Source organism: Oryx dammah, unplaced genomic scaffold, assembly GCF_014754425.2.
Source record: "Oryx dammah isolate SB20612 unplaced genomic scaffold, SCBI_Odam_1.1 HiC_scaffold_22, whole genome shotgun sequence".
Lineage (NCBI taxonomy): Eukaryota > Metazoa > Chordata > Mammalia > Artiodactyla > Bovidae > Oryx > Oryx dammah.
In genome coordinates this window covers 31199976-31218749 of record NW_024070206.1, presented here as the reverse complement: position 1 = coordinate 31218749, position 18774 = coordinate 31199976, and the positions used below count along the sequence as shown (strand labels likewise).

The 18774-nt window shown below is 37.6% G+C and overlaps 1 protein-coding gene and 1 non-coding gene across 2 annotated transcripts in view; both read right to left on the bottom strand.

The window, feature by feature from the left end:
• TAF4B (TATA-box binding protein associated factor 4b) overlaps positions 1-18774 on the bottom strand; it is a 102627-nt gene that overhangs the window by 47112 nt on the left and 36741 nt on the right. The window contains exons 8-10 of the mRNA XM_040264770.1: positions 17035-17170; positions 16222-16324; positions 3163-3332 (exon numbers count right to left, since the gene is read on the bottom strand). Coding sequence (XP_040120704.1) covers positions 3163-3332; positions 16222-16324; positions 17035-17170 — 409 coding nt within the window. The remainder of the gene's footprint in view (positions 1-3162; positions 3333-16221; positions 16325-17034; positions 17171-18774) is intronic.
• On the bottom strand, positions 2293-2456 carry LOC120881221. The gene has a single exon (XR_005725254.1). It is a non-coding gene; the product is annotated as a U1 spliceosomal RNA (small nuclear RNA).

Below are 18774 nucleotides of genomic sequence, written 5' to 3'. Positions count from 1 at the left end.
AAGAAAAATGAACATTTAATAATATAGTGTCTGGGAAAAAACTTTGAAGATAACTTCATATGTATAAAACAGAAGCCTAAGTTAAAGGAATAATCCATATTTCTAAAATACTACAAATAAACAAGTGTTCAGAGTTGCAAACAATTTCAGGGCTTAGTGAACAATCAAATTTTCTAATATCCTCACTAAACTGATGATAAAACATGACAGAATTACAAAGTTAAAGTCTCACTTTAAAATAAAACACTCTCTTTGGTAAAGTCATCATTAACTGATTAAGGAGATCAAGTTGGTGTTCAAAAGCTTACAATGTGATTTTACAGAAAGTCTGTGTAATTTAACTTCGGTAATTGGCAAAAAGAACACTGGCATGTTTACTCCCCTACCATATTTAAGTAAGAAAATCTTCCTCTCCAAATTCTTTGGGTTAATTTATAACTCCTGTTATTAAAAAATGATCTTGGTTCTGACCTGTTCTGTGAACATGGAATTTTATTATAAATGAAGAACATTCCTAGAAATATATAACTCCATTCACTCTATGTTTTTTGTTTTAAAAGCTTAGGTAATTAAAGGGAAGAAGTTTTGCAATTTTCCATCATATTAAATGACAAGTTTGTGTTTTATCACTAAGAACTGAAAATACAAAGACTTATCCCCAGAATTCTCCTTGAAAGCAGAGGTTAGCAAACTAAATCTGGTCTGTCTTTATAGATACAGGTTGATGGGAATACAGTCTTTCCTATTTGTTCATATATTGTCTACAGCTTCTTTTGTAATATAACAGTAGAGGTGAGCAGTTGCTACACAGACTATATTTGCCCACAAAGTAGCAAACATTTACTATCTGGTCCTTTGCAGGGGAAAAAAAAAAAAAACCTGTCAATCTCTGTCCTAAAAGATCAAAAATGTTCTTTCAATACTAAAAGTTCTCCCATCACACAGTCAAGGTCTAAATCAAGCTAGAAATAAAATTTAGAAGGGGGCAGGGTACTGATAAAATTAAGTACGAATCTACTTGTGCTCCACCAGAGTTCTAAATAATTATGTGGCTAAAGGCTGTTAAAACACCAGCCAATTTCCCAAGCCATCACAGAAAGGTATGTGCTTAGGCTTAATCCCAAATTAAGAAACCGTCTCACAGAATGCAATGAAGAAAACAAAAGAGGAAGAAAGAGATGGGGAGAAGAAAGAGGGAGAGGAAGGGCTGGAGAGGAGAGCAGTCAAAACACAAGCAAACTGCAAACAAACATTTTACAATTAGCTTTTCTGAATTCCAATCCTTCTGAACTAATGTAAATTCTGCAAGTGAAAGAGGAGAGTGAAAAATTGTTGGCTTAAAGCTCAACATTCAGAAAACTAAGATCATGGCATCTGGTCCCATCACTTCATGGCAAATAGATGGGGAAACAGTGGAAACAGTGGCTGACTTTGTTTTTCTGGGCTCCAAAATCACTGCAGGTGGTGACTGCAGCCATGAAATTAAAAGACACTTACTCCTTGGAAGGAAAGTTATGACCAACCTAGATAGCATATTAAAAAGAAGAGACATTACTTTGCCAACAAAGGTCCATCTAGTCAAGGCTATGGTTTTTCCAGTGGTCATGTATGGATGTGAGAGTTGGACTATAAAGAAAGCTGAGAGCTGAAGAATCGATGCTTTTGAACTGTGGTGTTGGAGAAGACTCTTCTTGAGAGTCCCTTGGACTGCAAGGAGATCCAACCAGTCCATCCTAAAGGAGATGAGTCCTGGGTGTTCACTGGAAGGACTGATGCTGAAGCTAAAACTCCAATACTTTGGCCACCTCATGCGAAGAGCTGACTCACTGGAAAAGACCCTGATGCTGGGAAAGATTGAGGGCAGGAGGAGAAGGGGACAACAGAGGGTGAGATGGGTGGATGGCATTACCGACTCGATGGACATGGGTTTGGGTGGACATGGGTTGGTGATGGACAGGGAGGCCTGGCGTGCTGGATTCATGGGATCGCAAAGAGTCAGACACGACTGAGCGACTGAACTGAACTGAAATTCTACTTTTTCAAAATAAAAGGATAACATATACTGAGGTGAAACAAGTGATAATTTGTACAGCATACAGTAGGAGCTCAAATATTTACTGAGTAATTTTTAAGTAGACTTAGAATATGTAACAGCAATGCATTTTATAGTCCTTAAATATACCATGGATGTAGCAAACATCTGAAACTTTCACAGTTTTGTGTGAAGCCTTCAACACAGAATGCAAAGGTTCTTTTTTTTTTTTTTTTTTTTTTTTTTTTTTTTTAACAGTACAGGGGAAAGCGCGAACGCAGTCCCCCACTACCACAAATTATGCAGTCGAGTTTCCCACATTTGGGGAAATCGCAGGGGTCAGCACATCCGGAGTGCAATGGATAAGCCTCGCCCTGGGAAAACCACCTTCGTGATCATGGTATCTCCCCTGCCAGGTAAGTATCAAAGGTTCTTACTCAAGCATACTAAAAGGTCACTGGTGCTGGCCCCTCAAGTTGGACATGGGTGAAGCAGGAGCATTAGTCTCTGGCAAGCCCCTGGGTCAGGACACAAGAAACAAGAAGACACACACACAACAGTCTCTCTTGGATTTGTCTCTTTTCTCAGTTACCACTGTGAGTTTGCTATTAACAACAAAAATGTTTGGCTCCCGAATAAAACAGGTATGTTCTCTACCATTTCCCTTCACATACTTCAGGCCATCTAACAACTACTGGCCAGAGAGAACCCTGATATTCTAGTTTCGCTCGTTTACCGTAAGGATGGGTTTGAGTTTCAGGGTGGAGATGAGGAAAGAGGGACTTAATCTCATTGGCTAGTTCTTTGTTTCATAAACACAAATTTGTAACATAAATTACATGCCTAAATGCCAACCAAGGAAGAACAGCACAGAAAAAAAAATATCATAAGTATATCTATATACTTATGATATTAACTACTACCTATACCAGAAACCACAGGTTATATGATTTGTTACTTTAATAATTTTTAAAATAAAATACTTCTTCTGTAACACCCATGAAATCTTGATTACTTCCAGAGCTTTTGTTAAGCTTCAGAGTTTCCAGAAAAACCAACCTAGGCTATCTAACTCTTGGTAACATTTTCCTTGGATCAGACAGTCTTATCAGGTCAATAATCATACTTACCAATGTCTAAAATTCGCTTTTGTAGAGCTCCAATGAAAAGGAACGGTTCATCTTTACAGGACTGAACGAGTGTGCCAACCAATTCAGAGTTTGTTGCTAAGATGCAGGCGTTTTCTTCACTGAGGTTGACCCCTGCCATGGAAGTCACATCATTGATGTCATCTTCATCTCTAATAGAAAAAAAAAGGAAAGCTTTTTGGTGGTGGTGGTGGTGGTATGTGAACGAGTGATTTCAAAGAGCAAGGAAGTGTTGATCTCTCCTTGTAACTAAAGACATTATATTACTTAATTTATCCAAGCCAGAGAAGAATTGAGGCATGGCTATCCCTCTCCGTCAGTCTTTAAAATTAATTGGTATCTCTAACCACTAGTACATTTAATATCGAAAAGATGGATCACAGACACCTGTCTCCTGGTGCCCATTGCTCCCTCTTGTAGTTTAGTAAATAGGGTGCACTAAGAGGGATTTGGTCCAGTGCTCTGTGACAAACTAGAGGGGTGGGAGAGAGGCTTGCGGCAGGGACAGGATACCCATGGCCAATTCACATTGATGTATGGCAGATGTCAATGCAATATTGTGGAAAAACTGTCCTCCAATTAAAATAAATAATTTTTTTTCAAAAAACAGGGATTTGGAAGTTAGTCTAAGTTACCCACAAACTGCCTCCAATGAAAGACAATGAAATAAAAACAGGCTTCTATTTTTTTCATCCAAGATGATTAAAAACCCCTGAAATACCCCCGTGTCCTCTACTAGTCCACTGAGGAGGAGGAGAAACCCTTTGATCCTGAAAGGTCCATACCCATTAAAAGGCCCTTGAGAAGAATCTCTCTAGACTAGCTATTCTGAAACTGTATGGTTAAAACTAGCTTTGTTTTTCTGCTTCAGACTTTTGGTGTGCTCCATCTGTACCAAATGAATTCATTAAACCACCTCCTGAAGCAAATGGCTGCAAAGGGCTAATATTTAAGATATGAAATTATACACACATATGTAAAAGACATACATATAAAAACACAAAATACGTTTGTGCTCCTTGCATTGTGCCAGCAAAATTAAATAGTTGTTTTTATCTAATAGAATTGCTACATGGTTACGGTATACTAAGATGAGTATATTATGTTTAAGGAGAGAGAAGAGAAAGACCAAAGAAATACTAAAATTCTAATGGCATCCTTAACACCATACATAATAAGAGGCATGTCACTGACCATAACTCAGGTACCAATGTATAACAATTTACACAAACATGATTCTATAAAAAAGATATTGTTTCCATTTATTGCATGGGCCAAATGATCTGTCGTGTGGTTTCATATCAATAGATTTGATCCTCCTTGTAGTAATGCATTTGTGTACAAAAGAGGGAAATAAACTATACCAATTAAGTGTTTAAGATATGAAAGCCTCTGGTGTTCAACTTTAAAAAGCAGCATGTTAAGGGTAAGAGAGGGAAAGAGACCCCACTCACATAGGTATAAGAGATTCAAACTAAATGAAAGAAAATTAAGTGCCAGACACAGCAGTTTCAAGTGAAGAGAAAGAAATGTGGTTCCACAACCTGAACAGTATATTTAAAAGCCTAACCTTTAAAACTGTGTCTCTGTAATAAGGAAAAGAAAACTTTTAAAATTAGTATCTAAAATCAACCGAACAAAATATAAAGAAACTGTGTAAAAATGGTTGGTCTCCACCTTATCATATGTCACACAGGTACTGTCAGAGGTATGGGATGCTGAGACTGGTTCTAAGAACTAATTTACCACCTATGTAAACAAAGAAGTATTCCAGAAACATCTGAACACTTAAAGCTTAAATGTAAGTACAATAGAAACTGTAAACCTAAAGATGGACCAAGATCTGAGTTAAAAAAAAAATATTTTAAAAGGTCTGAGTAAAAAATACTTTTTAAAGTATCAAGAAAATGAAAAAACAAGCCATAGACTGGGAGAAAATATTGGCAAAACACATATCTGATTAAGGACCGTTATCCAAAATATATAGAGAACTCTTAGAACACAACAATAAGAATACAAACAGATTAAAAAATGGGCCAAAGACCTAAAAGACAATTTACCAAAAAGATGGCAAGCATATGAAAAGATGCTCCACATCCTATGTTATCAAGGAGATGCAAATTAAAACAATGAGATACCACTACACACCTATCAGAATGGCCAAAGCCCTAAACACCAAATGCTGATGTGGGTGTAGAGAAACAGGAACTCTCATTCAGTGCTGGTGGGAGTGCGAAATGGTATAGCTACCATGAAAGACAGTTTGGCAGTTTACTGCAAAACTAAACATACTCTTACCATGCTGCCGCTGCTGCTGCTCAGTCACTTTAGTTGTGTCCGACTCTGTGCGACCCCATAGACAGCAGCCCACCAGGCTCCACTGTCCCTGGGATTCTCCAGGCAAGAACACTGGAGTGGGTTGCCACTTCCTTCTCCAATGCATGAAAGTGAAAAGTGAAAGTGAAGTTGCTCAGTTGTGTCTGACTCTTCACGATCTCATGGACTGCAGCCCACCAGGCTCCTCGTCCATGGGATTTTCCAGGCAAGAGTACCGGAGTGGGGTGCATTGCCTTCTCTGTGCTCTTACCATATGATCCAGCAACTATACTCCTCCATACTAACCCAAAGGAACTGAAAATTCACATCTGTACAAAAACCTGTACATGGATGTTTCTTGCAGATTTACTTCTAATTGTGAAAACCTGGAAACAACCAAGATGTCCTTCAGCGGGTGATTGGGCAAACTGTAGTAAATCCAGAAGTGGAATGTTGTTGAGGACTAAAAAGAAATGGTACCATACCATGAAAAGATGTGGAGGAAACTTAAACGCATGTTACTAAGTGAAGAAGCCAAACTGAAAAAGCTATATACTGATGATTCCAACTATATGATATCTTGGCAAATGCAAATTATGGAGATAATAAGATGACCTGTAGTTGCCAAAGGTTAGCAGAAAGGGATGACTAGGCAGAAAACAGAGGACTTTTTAGGACAGTGAAATATATAGTATCTGTATGACACTATCATGGGGGATATATGTCATCACATGAAAATGTAAAAACCCACAGAATGCACCACACAACAAGAGTGAATTGTAAGGTAAATGATGACCTTTGGTTGATAATGAGTCTCAATGCAGCTTCATCAATCATAACAAATAGACCACTCTGGTGGGGGATGTTGGTAATGACTGAGGCTGTGCATGTATTAGAATTTTCTACAACATATCAATCAATTTTCCTGTGAACCTAAAACTGCACTAAAAAACCATCTATTAAAAAAGAAAAAAGAGGCCAAGTACATTCAATTAAAAACTCTGTTCACTCCTAAACAGAATCTGTTCACTCTGAAATAGAATCCCAACCAGTTACTTAACACCTTTAGGACAAAATTTTCTTCCTCTAAACAATGAATAACTTTGATTAGGGTACTTTCTAATGTCACTCTCAGCCACTTAGAAGAATAAGGGAGCTCTCTTTGGCCAGATAGAGAACAAATGCCAAGGTGTATTATGAAATGGGAAAAACTAAACAAAACAAGGTATAGAACAGACTGTACCCTGGGAAAAAAAATACACACTTACATGGGCATAACTTCTATGGGCATATCTCTGGATACACAAGAAATTCATCTCTGGAGGGGGAAATTGGGAAGCATGAGTAGGAAGAAGACATTTTATATCGAATCAAACTCTTTTTCTAGGGGATTTCCAGGTGACACTAGTGGTAAAGAAACTGCCTGCCAATGCACAAGACATTAAGAGATACGGGTTTGATCCCTGGGTCAGAAAGATCCCCTGGAGCAGGACATGGCAACCCACTCCAGTATTCTTGCCTGGAGAATCCCATGGACAGAGGAGCCTGGCGGGCTACAGTCCGTGGGGTCGCAAAGAGTCGGACACAACTGAAGTGACTTAGCATGCAAACACATAATCTTTTCTACCCTTTGAATGTTGTACCATATACATGAATTACTCAATCAAATGGTTGCTGCTGCTGCTAAGTCACTTCAGTCATGTCCGACTCTGTGCAACCCCATAGAAAGCAGCCAACCAGGCTCCCCCATCCCTGGGATTCTCCAGGCATGAACACTGGAGTGGGTTGCCATTTCCTTCTCCAATGCATGAGAGTGAAAAGTGAAAGTGAAGTCGCTCAGTCGTGTCCGACTCTTAGCGACCCCATGGATGCAGCCCACCAGGCTCCTCCATCCATGGGATTTTCCAGGCAAGAGTACTGGAGTGGGGTGCCATTGCCTTCTCCAATCAAATGGTTAGTGATATTTGAAAAATAATATGTAAATAAACAGAGAAAGAAAACTGAAGACAGAGAAATATAATGAAGTTCAGAACATGGCCTCATCCTTCCCTTAACAAAACCCCCAGACTTCAACATGGCACGGTCACAATGTTAGCTGTGTGCCAGGTACACCGGCCCTGTACACTGCACCTTGTTTCCACACTTAAGTGTTCCCACTGAGCCCCTGCTGAAGTCTCACATTACGACTGGAGAGACCATACCAGGCCTCCTATTACTAGCAGTCCCATGCACAGTACTAGTGGAGAAGGCAATGGCACCCCACTCCAGTACTCTTGCCTGGAGAATCCCATGGACGGAGGAGCCTGGTGGGCTGCAGTCCATGGGGTCATGAAGAGTTGGACACGACTGAGAGACTTCACTTTCACTTTTCACTTTCATGCACTGGAGAAGGAAATGGCAACCCACTCCAGTGTTCTTGCCTGGAGAATCCCAGGGATGGGGGAGCCTGGTGGGCTGCTGTCTATGGGGTCGCACAGAGTTGGACACGACTAAAGTGACTTAGTAGCAGCAGCAAAGTACTAGAACTGAATGTAATCCATCAATGAAGAGACTGTCCCACGTCTTTCAGAATATTCTTGCAGCCCTTCTCTGAAATCAGCAGGGAGCTAACCACCCAATAAGATTTGTTCCTGCCTACCCATCTCTGCCCCCTCTATTTGGCCCCAAGCTGAACACAGCTCCCTCTAGTTCAGCTATCAGCTGCTATGGTTACGGAGGGCAGCATGAAGAGAGGGAGACCCTAAGGAGGGAAGAGGAAAGGGTACCACGATCAACAGTACCTGAACCATTTAAAACTTCCACTAAGAGAGGAGGCAGGCTAAAGGAAAGCAAAGACAACACAATGTCATAGCAGCATTGTTGGTAAGGCTAAAAAAGATAGGCCAAGACAGTAACAAAGGCTTTGCTGCTGAGGTATATTTGTGATTCTGGGTTGGTTTAATTTTAGAGGCAAAGAAAGTGAGAATCTTTGAATCATGTCTTCAAGACCTCTGGTCTGATGCAGTATATTTTTTAATGAAGGTGTTGTGAAAGGTATAAGCCTGTTTCATTCTAAAAGATATACAAGAAGGAAATTTAACAGTGAAAGGCTTCCAACTGAAGATTCTGTCGGGGCACTAGGTTACTATGCAAAAGTTAAAGAAGTATTACCCAATCACCTGGCTTGCATTCTGGCTTCTGAAACATCTAATTCTTCAGCTTTTTAATAAAGTTAACCACCGCTTGTGCCTACCTTTTAAAATCTCTTCTACTCTCTTAAGATCTATAATAGCATCAGACTAATTCTTCTCTAGTAGAAAAAAATCACATTACTTTCCTGTTACAAAACATTTCATGATCCCACGAACTCAACTTGATATTCAAGGCCTTCCAGGTAATGACCTTAACTTAGCACACTCTTCCCTCCCATTTCTCACCATCAAATAGCTCCTACCAACCCTGGCCTTTCTCAGGCTATTCTCTCTTTCTTGTTCTAGTCTTCAGCTCCTTTTGCTTTATTATCTTTCAGCTGTCGATGCCCAATCCATATTCCAGATTGACTTCAATTGCCTACTTTGGAAATGTTAGTTTATTTTCATACTTTTAAAGTGTCTGTCCAATTGCTACAACTTTTGAACTTCCGAGGGTACATTTCTTTTTATTTTAAAAAGATCAAGTTCTTCCTTTAGGTTACTAATCCTGGTAAAATAAGTTTACCTTCAATATTCTTGTTTCATCACCTTTGAGCATAATCTCTGCATTACCTACTATAGCCAGTATATAAATTCACACGACATCCTGCTTACTCTCCTTTTATGCTTTTTTAAAGGTATTTTTCCCCATGGGAAATCTTTTTTCTTCTTTTTAAAAAACACAGCATAGGATATTGCAGTATTTCTCAAACTTTAGTGACTTTAGGAACTACTTCAGAGTATATTCCTTCCCAGTTCATTCTGCATGTAAGCATAAAGATAATTTTTCCTAAATAGCACTTTACTGTAATAAAATCTGGCTAATAATTTTGAAAGCTTTCACAATCACATCTCTAAGTCTTCATTCATATAATTTCGCTCTGAGGAATATTTAAGAACTTAATGTCTAACAAGATTTAGCATAAACGCAACTAGGCCAAGACTTTTTTGTCGAATTTAACCCTAGATTTAATCTGCACAGCTCAGAAGGGTGTTTCTTCCTTCTCCTGTCCTTCTAAGATTTTATTACCAGAGACAGTTTTCTAAGTCCTTCCTTGGAATGATTAACCATCTGTTATTATATATAAATACATAATAAAACAATTAATTAATATGAATCAAGATAGAGCACATGTTTAATCTACACTAGAGAATCTGATTCCTGCAATAAGAAGAAAATGGGACATTAAGGTTGATGGAGTAATATCTGTACAAACAGTATGTAACTTTGTCCTATGTTATTTTCTAAGTATCTTTTAAGGCAAATTTAAAAGAAACCACTTAACCTCTAGCTGTTATAAAGCCTCCTAAGTTATACGTGTATACATAAATATCTGCATATATATAGTATGCATCCACAAATATTTTATTACCTCTCTAAAATATAAGGATTCTAAAGAAAAACTTTAATCATAAGACAGTATCACCTCTTCAAAAAAATCAACAATAATTCCTTATGATCATCAAATTTCCAGTTTCCAGTTTAAATAAAGTTAACTACACAAACATGCAGAGGTACTGTAATATTTGTCACCTCTGATTCTGAAATATAAAGAATAAAACACGAATCTCTGGCACCCTCTGGTGTTTAAACACTATATAGCTTTCCTTATTTATCCCAGATGTACCAACAAACACAATAGAAAATAAGATTTACACAGGGAAAAAGTCACAAAAATGTTCTTTTCACTTAAGCAAGTAGTTTTGAAAATACAGGTGGATATCACTCTGCTATTAAACTCATCCAGTAAAGTCAAGACAAGATCAAATGCCATACACTATTATCTCCTCTTACCCAAATAGAGTCACTTACCTAAACAGTAAATGAAGTGATATTAATACTAAGTATCTGAGAAAGCAAACTTATCAAAAAGACATCACTATAAAAAGATATGCATAAAGTCACATATGACCCAAATAACTAGAACATATTGTACAAAAATGAAAAGTGCATATTAGAACTAAAATAAAACTTATCTTAAAAATAGATTATATCTAATATTATAGATATTCCTGTTCTTTTTTGAAATTAATTATTCCAACAAATTTTTGAATGCTTACTATGAACAAGGCACTGTTCTACACATTAAGCACACAAACGAACTCGCAGAGAGATTGGGGAGTATAAAGAAGGGTCAACAAATAAATAGAGTAACTTCAGCCAAGTGCTTCAAGACAGCAGATGTGACTGAAAAAGCTACTTTACAGGGTTGGCCAAGCAAAGACTCTTGAGTCAGATTACTTTTAAGCTGAAATATTAATAATAACTGTATTTAAAGAAACTTTTAAACTGGATTAGTCCATATGAAGATGGGGAAAGAAAATGCAGGAAATAACCACATCTAAAAACTGTACAGTGGGGCCTGGCTAGTGTGTATGAGGAACCGAAAGGAAGAGAGCAAAACTCCTGGGTCCCTAACACCAAGAGAAAGCCATGTCTGTAACGGTCTGCCCACTTCTAGTTTTCCTAAATGTGGGAAAGAATCTTATCTTGCTTATGCCACTATTCTTCAGTTTTTCTGTCAGCTTCAACCTTACTGAACTCTAACAAAGAGAACTATGGTTCAAGGTAATCTCAATAAAAAATTTTAAAACAACTGCCCTGCTGATTTTGAAATTTATGTGTAAAATAAGAACAAGTCAAGACATTTTTGATAAGAAAGGAATAGAGAATTTATCCAGATATAAAAATAATGAAAGATAACTGAAAATGCAAAAATATTAACACAAATAAAACAAAAACAACAGTAAAATGAAATTCTAGAAATATATCCTTGAACAACTGGGGATTTACTGAAAGGTAAAGTAGCATTTCAAATCAGAAAAGTAAAGATGATGAAATCTTCAGTAACTTGTTGACATAAGCAACCCAGCCAGGAAAAGGTTATTTCTGCTTCAGCTATTTATAAAGATAGAATCAAGCACTACTGATGATTTTGTGAAGGTCTACTGCATATAAGGGGTGTGTATAGATATTTTGGAAGAAAACACAGAGGCTCCTCATTATGAGCTCAGGATAGGAAAAGATTTCTTGGAATAATGCAAAATTCAAATGTTATAAAGGAGGAGACTGATAAAGCTAGTTTTCTGATTTAAAATCTGCTATTGGTGACACTTTTCCATCAGGCATTAAGTGGACTAGATGTACCCATGAGAAATTATATGGCATTCTAATTTAGACAGGTTTAAGACTTTTTATTCCAATGATGGGTGCAGAGAAGTTGTCAAAAAGTATCAGTAAAACTAAGCACCGAGCACACTCTAAAGGTAGAACTGCCTCAAGGGCAAATGCCTGAGGCTGACACTAGTTTTCTGGCCTCTGTTAGAGTGAAGAAACCAAGTCAGGTTCACCAGAGCATGTGCTAGTTCAGTTCAATTCAGTCGCTCAGGCGTGTCCGACTCTGTGACCCCATGAACCGCAGCACACCAGGCCTCCCTGTCCATCACCAACTCCCGGAGTTCACTCAAACTCATGTCCATCGAGTCGGTGATGCCTTCCAGCCATCTCATACTCTGTCGTCCCCTTCTCCTCCTGCCCCCAGTCCCTCCCAGCACCAGAGTCTTTTCCAATGAGTCAACTCTTTGCATGAGGTGGCCAAACTATTGGAGTTTCAGCTTTAGCATCAGTCCTTCCAAAGAACACCCAGGACTGATCTCCTTCAGAATGGACTGGTTGGATCTCCTTGCAGTCCAAGGGACTCTCAAGAGTCTTCTCCAACACCACAGTTCAAAAGCATCAATTCTTGGGTGTTCAGCCTTCTTCACAGTCCAACTCTCACACCCATACATGACCACTAGAAAAACCATAGCCTTGACTAGACGGACCTCTGTTGGCAAAGTAATGTCTCTGCTTTTGAATATGCTATCTAGATTGGTTATAACTTTTCTGCCAAGGAGTAAGCGTCTTTTAATTTCATGGCTGCAGTCACCATCTGCAGTGATTTTGGAGCCCCAAAAATAAAATCTGACACTGTTTCCACTGTTTCCCCATCTATTTCCCATGAAGTGATGGGACTAGATGCCATGATCTTCGTTTTATGAATGCTGAGCTTTAAGCCAACTTTTTCATTCTCCTCTTTCACTTTCATCAAGAGGCTTTTTAGTTCCTCTTCACTTTCTGCCAAAAGGGTGGTATCATCTGTATATCTGAGGTTATTGATATTTCTCCCAGCAATCTTGATTCCAGCTTGTGCTTCTTCCAGCCCAGCATTTCTCATGATGTACTCTGCATAGAAGTTAAATAAGCAGGGTGACAATATACAGCCTTGACGTACTCCTTTTTCTATTTGAAACCAGTCTGTTGTTCCATGTTCAGTTCTAACTGTTGCTTCCTGACCTGCATACAGGTTTCTCAAGAGGCAGGTCAGGTGGTCTGGTATTCCCATCTCTTTCAGAATTTTCCACAGTTTATTGTGATCCACACAGTCAAAGGCTTTGGCATAGTCAATAAAGCAGAAATAGATGTTTTTCTAGAACTCTCTTCCTTTTTCCATGATCCAGCGGATGTTGGCAATTTGATCTCTGGTTCCTCTGCCTTTTCTAAAACCAGCTTGAACATCTGAAAGTTCACGGTTCACGTATTGCTGAAGCCTGGCTTGGAGAATTTTAAGCATTACTTCACTAGTGTGTGAGGTGTGTGCAATTGTGCAGTAGTTTGAGCATTCTTTGGCATTGCCTTTCTTTCGGATTGGAATGAAAACTGACCTTTTCCAGTCCTGTGGACACTGCTAAGTTTTCCAAATTTGCTGGCATATTGAGTGCAGCACTTTCACAGCATCATCTTTCAGGATTTGAAATAGCACAACTGGAATTCCATCATCTCCACTAGCTTTGTTCGTAGTGATGCTTGACTTCACATTTCAGGATGTCTGGCTCTAGGTGAGTGATCACACCATTGTGATTATCTTGGTTGTGAAGCTCTTTTTTGTACAGTTCTTCCGTGTATTCTTGCCACCTCTTCTTAATATCTTCTGCTTCTGTTAGGTCCATACCATTTCTGTCCTTTATCGAGCCCATCTTTGCATGAAATGTTCCCTTGGTATCTCTAATTTTCTTGAAAAGATCTCTAGTCTTTCCCATTTTGTTGCTTTCCTCTATTTCTTTCCGCTGATCGCTGAAGAAGGCTTTCTTATCTCTCCTTGCTATTCTTTGGAACTCTGCATTCAGATGCTCGTATCTTTCCTTTTCTCCTTTGCTTTTCACTTCTCTTCTTTTCACAGCTATTTGTCAGGCCTCCCCAGACAGCCATTTTGCTTTTTTGCATTTCTGTTCCATGGGGATGGTCTTGATCCCTGTCTCCTATACAATGTCACGAACCTCCATCCATAGTTCATCAGGCACTCTGTCTATCAGATCTAGTACCTTAAATCTATTTCTAACTTCCACTGTATAATCATAAGGAATTTGATTTAGGTCATACCTGAATGGTCTAGTGGTTTTCCCTGCTTTCTTCAATTTAAGTCTGAATTTGGCAATAAAGAGTTCATGATCTGAGCCACAGTCAGCTCCTGGTCTTGTTTTTGCTAATGTAGTGCCAAATCCTCCCTAGTTCCTATGAGACACAGTCACAGATCTTTTCTGGAGTAAAGCAAACTCAGCTGGCCATCAGGTTTAACCTGATTTACCTAACCACTGAGCAAGGATGCAGAACAACTAGAATAAATTCTTATACTTTGTGGTAGGACTGTAGATGGTACAACCACATAGGAAAACAGATTGGCAGCTTCTTATAAAGTTAAACATACACCTACTAAATGATTCAGCAACTTTGCTCATATATTTACACAAGGGAAAACGTATGTCCATACAAAGACTTGGATACAGATGTTTCTAACAGCTTTACTCACAATAGCCAAAAACTCGAAACAACCTGAATATCCATCAGTGGCTAAAGAGATAAACAATTCAGTGCAAACAACCACAGTGCACCATACAGTGGAATACTACTCAGCAATGAAAGGCAACAAATCACTAATACATGCAACAACACTGGATGTATATCAAACACTTATGTGGAGCAAAGGAAACCAAGCGAAGAATACAAATTATACAATTCTACTTATTTAAAACCCTAGGAAAGAAAAATCAACAACAATAAGAAGCCAGTCAGTGGTTGCCTAAGGTAGAATGAGGGGACTGGCTGGGAAGTATCACAAAGGAGGCTTTCAGGGTGTTGAAAATATTCTATGTATCTTGACTGAGCTACTTGGTACATGAATTTAGTCTTTTGTCAAAACTCACTGCATTAGAAGACAATGATGACTGCCTAGGTCACCATCTTCCAGCATTTACTTCCCCCAAGCAATACAGAACAACCAACACTACAGCCTCAGCACAACCTGAAGACAAAGAATATCCAAACTTCAAAACAAGAATAAATGAAAAAGCAAAACAACAATTTCCAGTGCACATTTTCTTGCCCAGTGGCAACTGATTCCTCAACTCACTCACCCTATCTCAAAAGGTTTTGGACAAAATCAGACTGAATAAAAATTGTAGGAGAGAGACTAGAGAACTAGTGGCAGAATAAAGGATGAAATATACCACTGGCAGGAAGACTAAGTACAACCCAAGTCAAAAAATACTAAAGAGGTGTCCTGGTAGATCAAAGCATGGACCACATTCAATTAATTTCATCCAAACAAGAGATGACTGAGAAAACTCCAGAGAACAGACTGAAGGTGAGCATTTTAATATAAAAGTAGAACTACAACTAAAGTATTGGTGGGGATAAGGAGGGGGGATTAATGTACACTTACATACTGTGACAAATAGTGCAACTAAAAATGGGAGCATATAAAGAAGAAAACAGAATATCCACACACAGATTTTTAAGTAAGCAACTGGTGAATTTTAAAAGTATCAATTCAAGAAGGACAAACATAAAACTGTAAAACCTCTAAAACAAAGAACAGGAGAAAATTTCTATAACCTGTGGTTATATAAGCATTTCTTATATAAAACATGAGAAGCATAATCTGCAAGAGAAAAAATTAATGAACTGGGCTTCAGGAAAATTAACTGGGAACAACTCAATGTCCATCAACAGGAAAACAAACAACCAAATTTACATTCAGATAATGAGTACTGTTCACTAGAACAAAAGAGCAATCTTCTAATCATCAAAATGATGGAGATGAATATCAAACACATGTTGAGTGAAAAAAAATCAAATGCAGAAGAGTAGATAATGTAATTTTCCATTTATGTAAAGTTCAAGAATGGACAGAAATGATCTATGGTGATGGACATAGTGGCTGCCAGAGGCAAGGGTCGGAAGTAACTGATGTGAAAGGAGCTTGAAGATGATGGATATGTTTAGCATCGTGGTCTGAATTAACATTACACAGGTATACGTTTGTCAAAATTCATTGAGCCCTACACTTTTCTGTGCACTTTACTACTTATAAATTATATTCAATAAAGCTTTGTTAGCTTTCTCAAAAGGCATCATTAAATTTATTTTATGTAAGTATTATTTTGTCATCTTTTATGTTTTTAAAAAGAATATTAATTTCTTAAATCAGACAAAATTTTGATCATTTAATTTCTTTACCTGAAGGATATTGTTCCATTCTCTTTTATTTTGTTTTTCTGAACAGATGATTGAAGTGACAGAATTTTATTTCCTGGAAGGGTAATTTGTTTTAGAATGGAAGCTATAAAAACAAAAGAAGAAAGAAAAAGTAAAATGAAAAATAGCAATCACACCACACTAGGAAAAAATTCAGGACAATAGCTATTTTCAATGCATATACAATAATCAAAGAAAATTTCAAAGCTTTCTAGAACTATATTTAAATTCAAACATTACAATTAAATTTATTCCCTGCAAAAGAAATCACAAAATCAAGACCTCTCCATTTCTTTTCATATGTTCCCCAAATTGTCTAGCGAATTACCAGCATTACAAAAATACTATGAAGAAAAGGTGTTACTATGAAGAATACTATGAAGAAAAGAAACATGTTAATACTATATCTTTTGTATTGGCAGATTTTAAAAATACATAAAGACTCTTATAATTTGTAAGACTGACTTCCAAATGTAGAGAAAAAAGCACATTTTAATAAAATAAATAAGGCAATAGCAAAATTGATGTTAAAAAAAGTACTGTATTTACTAGTAGATTGTTTTATCAAGTTACAAAATACCATGAATGGTGTTGATTTAATCTAAAACAACATACATCCCTAAAAAGTGGCTATGTACAAAGAATACAATAAAGCTATTTTTCAGTCTTCTCTCATAGGTCTCAACTTAAAAGAAATCTCTCTCCTCTGAATATAATGGTGAAAAAAAAAAAAAGTACAGAAACCCATCATGTTCCAAACCCAACATGACGGGGCAGAGATTAGTTATTATCTACCTTGAGAAAACTGACTGGTAGGTATTGTAGTGCTCACTGTCACCTTCTTCTGTCCAGATTTCTGGATGGTCAATGCTGGGGAATGAGTAAGAGTGGTCACTTGTTTTGCAAGGCCTCCTGAAGGCTGCTGGACTACCTGAAACAAGGAGAACTATTAATACAGTCCTTCAACTAGACCTGCTTTAGAAAAGAACAAACTTTCAACTGTAACAAGAGAACAAATGATTGTCCTCACTTAACTATACATACCTTTACCTTAGCATCACAAGAAAGCCTACTTAAAGTTTAAATTTGTATGTGGTAAATTTATCTAGCTCAAAAGTGAAAACCATGATGATCTCACACTGTAATTTTCAGAGTGGAATTCAAACTTATATACGGCTCAATTTAAATCTCCAAATAGATCTTATTTTCATGCTTTTAATTTACCATGGAAAATTTCAAATACAAAAGCAGAGGGAACAACAACAACAAAAAAGAAAACACCTATACCATTATTATAGCTTCAGCAATGATTAATTCTTGACCAATTTTATTTCATCTCTATCCCTACCCACTTCTCCCCATTCTCAATTATTTTAAAGCAAATCTCAGGTACATCTTTTAATCCATAAATATTTCAAAATATACCTCTAAAAGATAATGACTTTCAATCAGTTGTTTTTTATAAGTATCTGAAAGACAGCAATGCTAAAGGTATTCTCCAAGATAACAGTTCAAGAAATCCACAGGGTGAGGGTTGGGGATAGAAGGAGAGAAATTAAAGTAATAGCAGAGCCTTATTTTTAGCTTCAAAGAAGAAAAAAAGAACACAACAGGAGAGTTTCATTCTTTCACTTCAAAGAAAAAAAAAGTCACTATGTATTTGAGCCAGCTATGATAGTGAACTATTTCTAAGTCCTCAAACTCATATGTGGCTAATATAAGTGATCTAGTATCATAACAATTCTGGAGGTATTTAATTTATACTATATGCTGGGCTTAATTGCTCAGTTGTGTCTGACTCTTGTGCAATCCCATGGACTGCAGCCCACCAGGCTCTTCTGTCTGTGGGAACTCTCCAAGCAAGAATACTGGAATGGGTTGCCATGCCCTCCTCCAGGGGATCTTCCCAACCTGGGGATTGAACCTAGGTCTCCTGCATAGAAGGCGGAATCTTTACCGTCTGAGTCACCGGAGAAGCCCATAATTTATTCTATATTCTTTTACAAATAAAATTAAATCTAGTGCATATTACTAAACAAAAGTAACTTACAAGAAACCCAAAATGTCCCAGTAAATAATCATATAGGAACTAATGCCCCTAGAGGAGAAATACAAGTTGGAATAATTCAATCACCGTGACTCTATGAGAACTGACTCTTGAAAGAGAGAAAGAATTCTTGAAAACAAAGATGTATTTCAGTTGATATCATACTTCTGTATCCTCAAGTTCTAGGAATCAGATTTAAATTCTACAAAGTAATATACATTCAGAGTCCCACTTATGCATTCAGATGAAAACTCAAAACAAATACTCCTAACAACTCTGACTTATCTCCCTATTGTTTATTTTCTTCCCTGCTATCTTTTATTTGTTATTCTTTTCATATTTTGATTATGAAAGTGAGGTGAAGTCGCTCAGTCGTGTCCGACTCTTTGCAACCCCATGGACAGTAGCCTACCAGGCTCTGCTGTCCACGGGATTTTCCAGGCAAGAATACTAGAGTGGGCTGCCATTTCCTTCTCCAGGGGATCTTC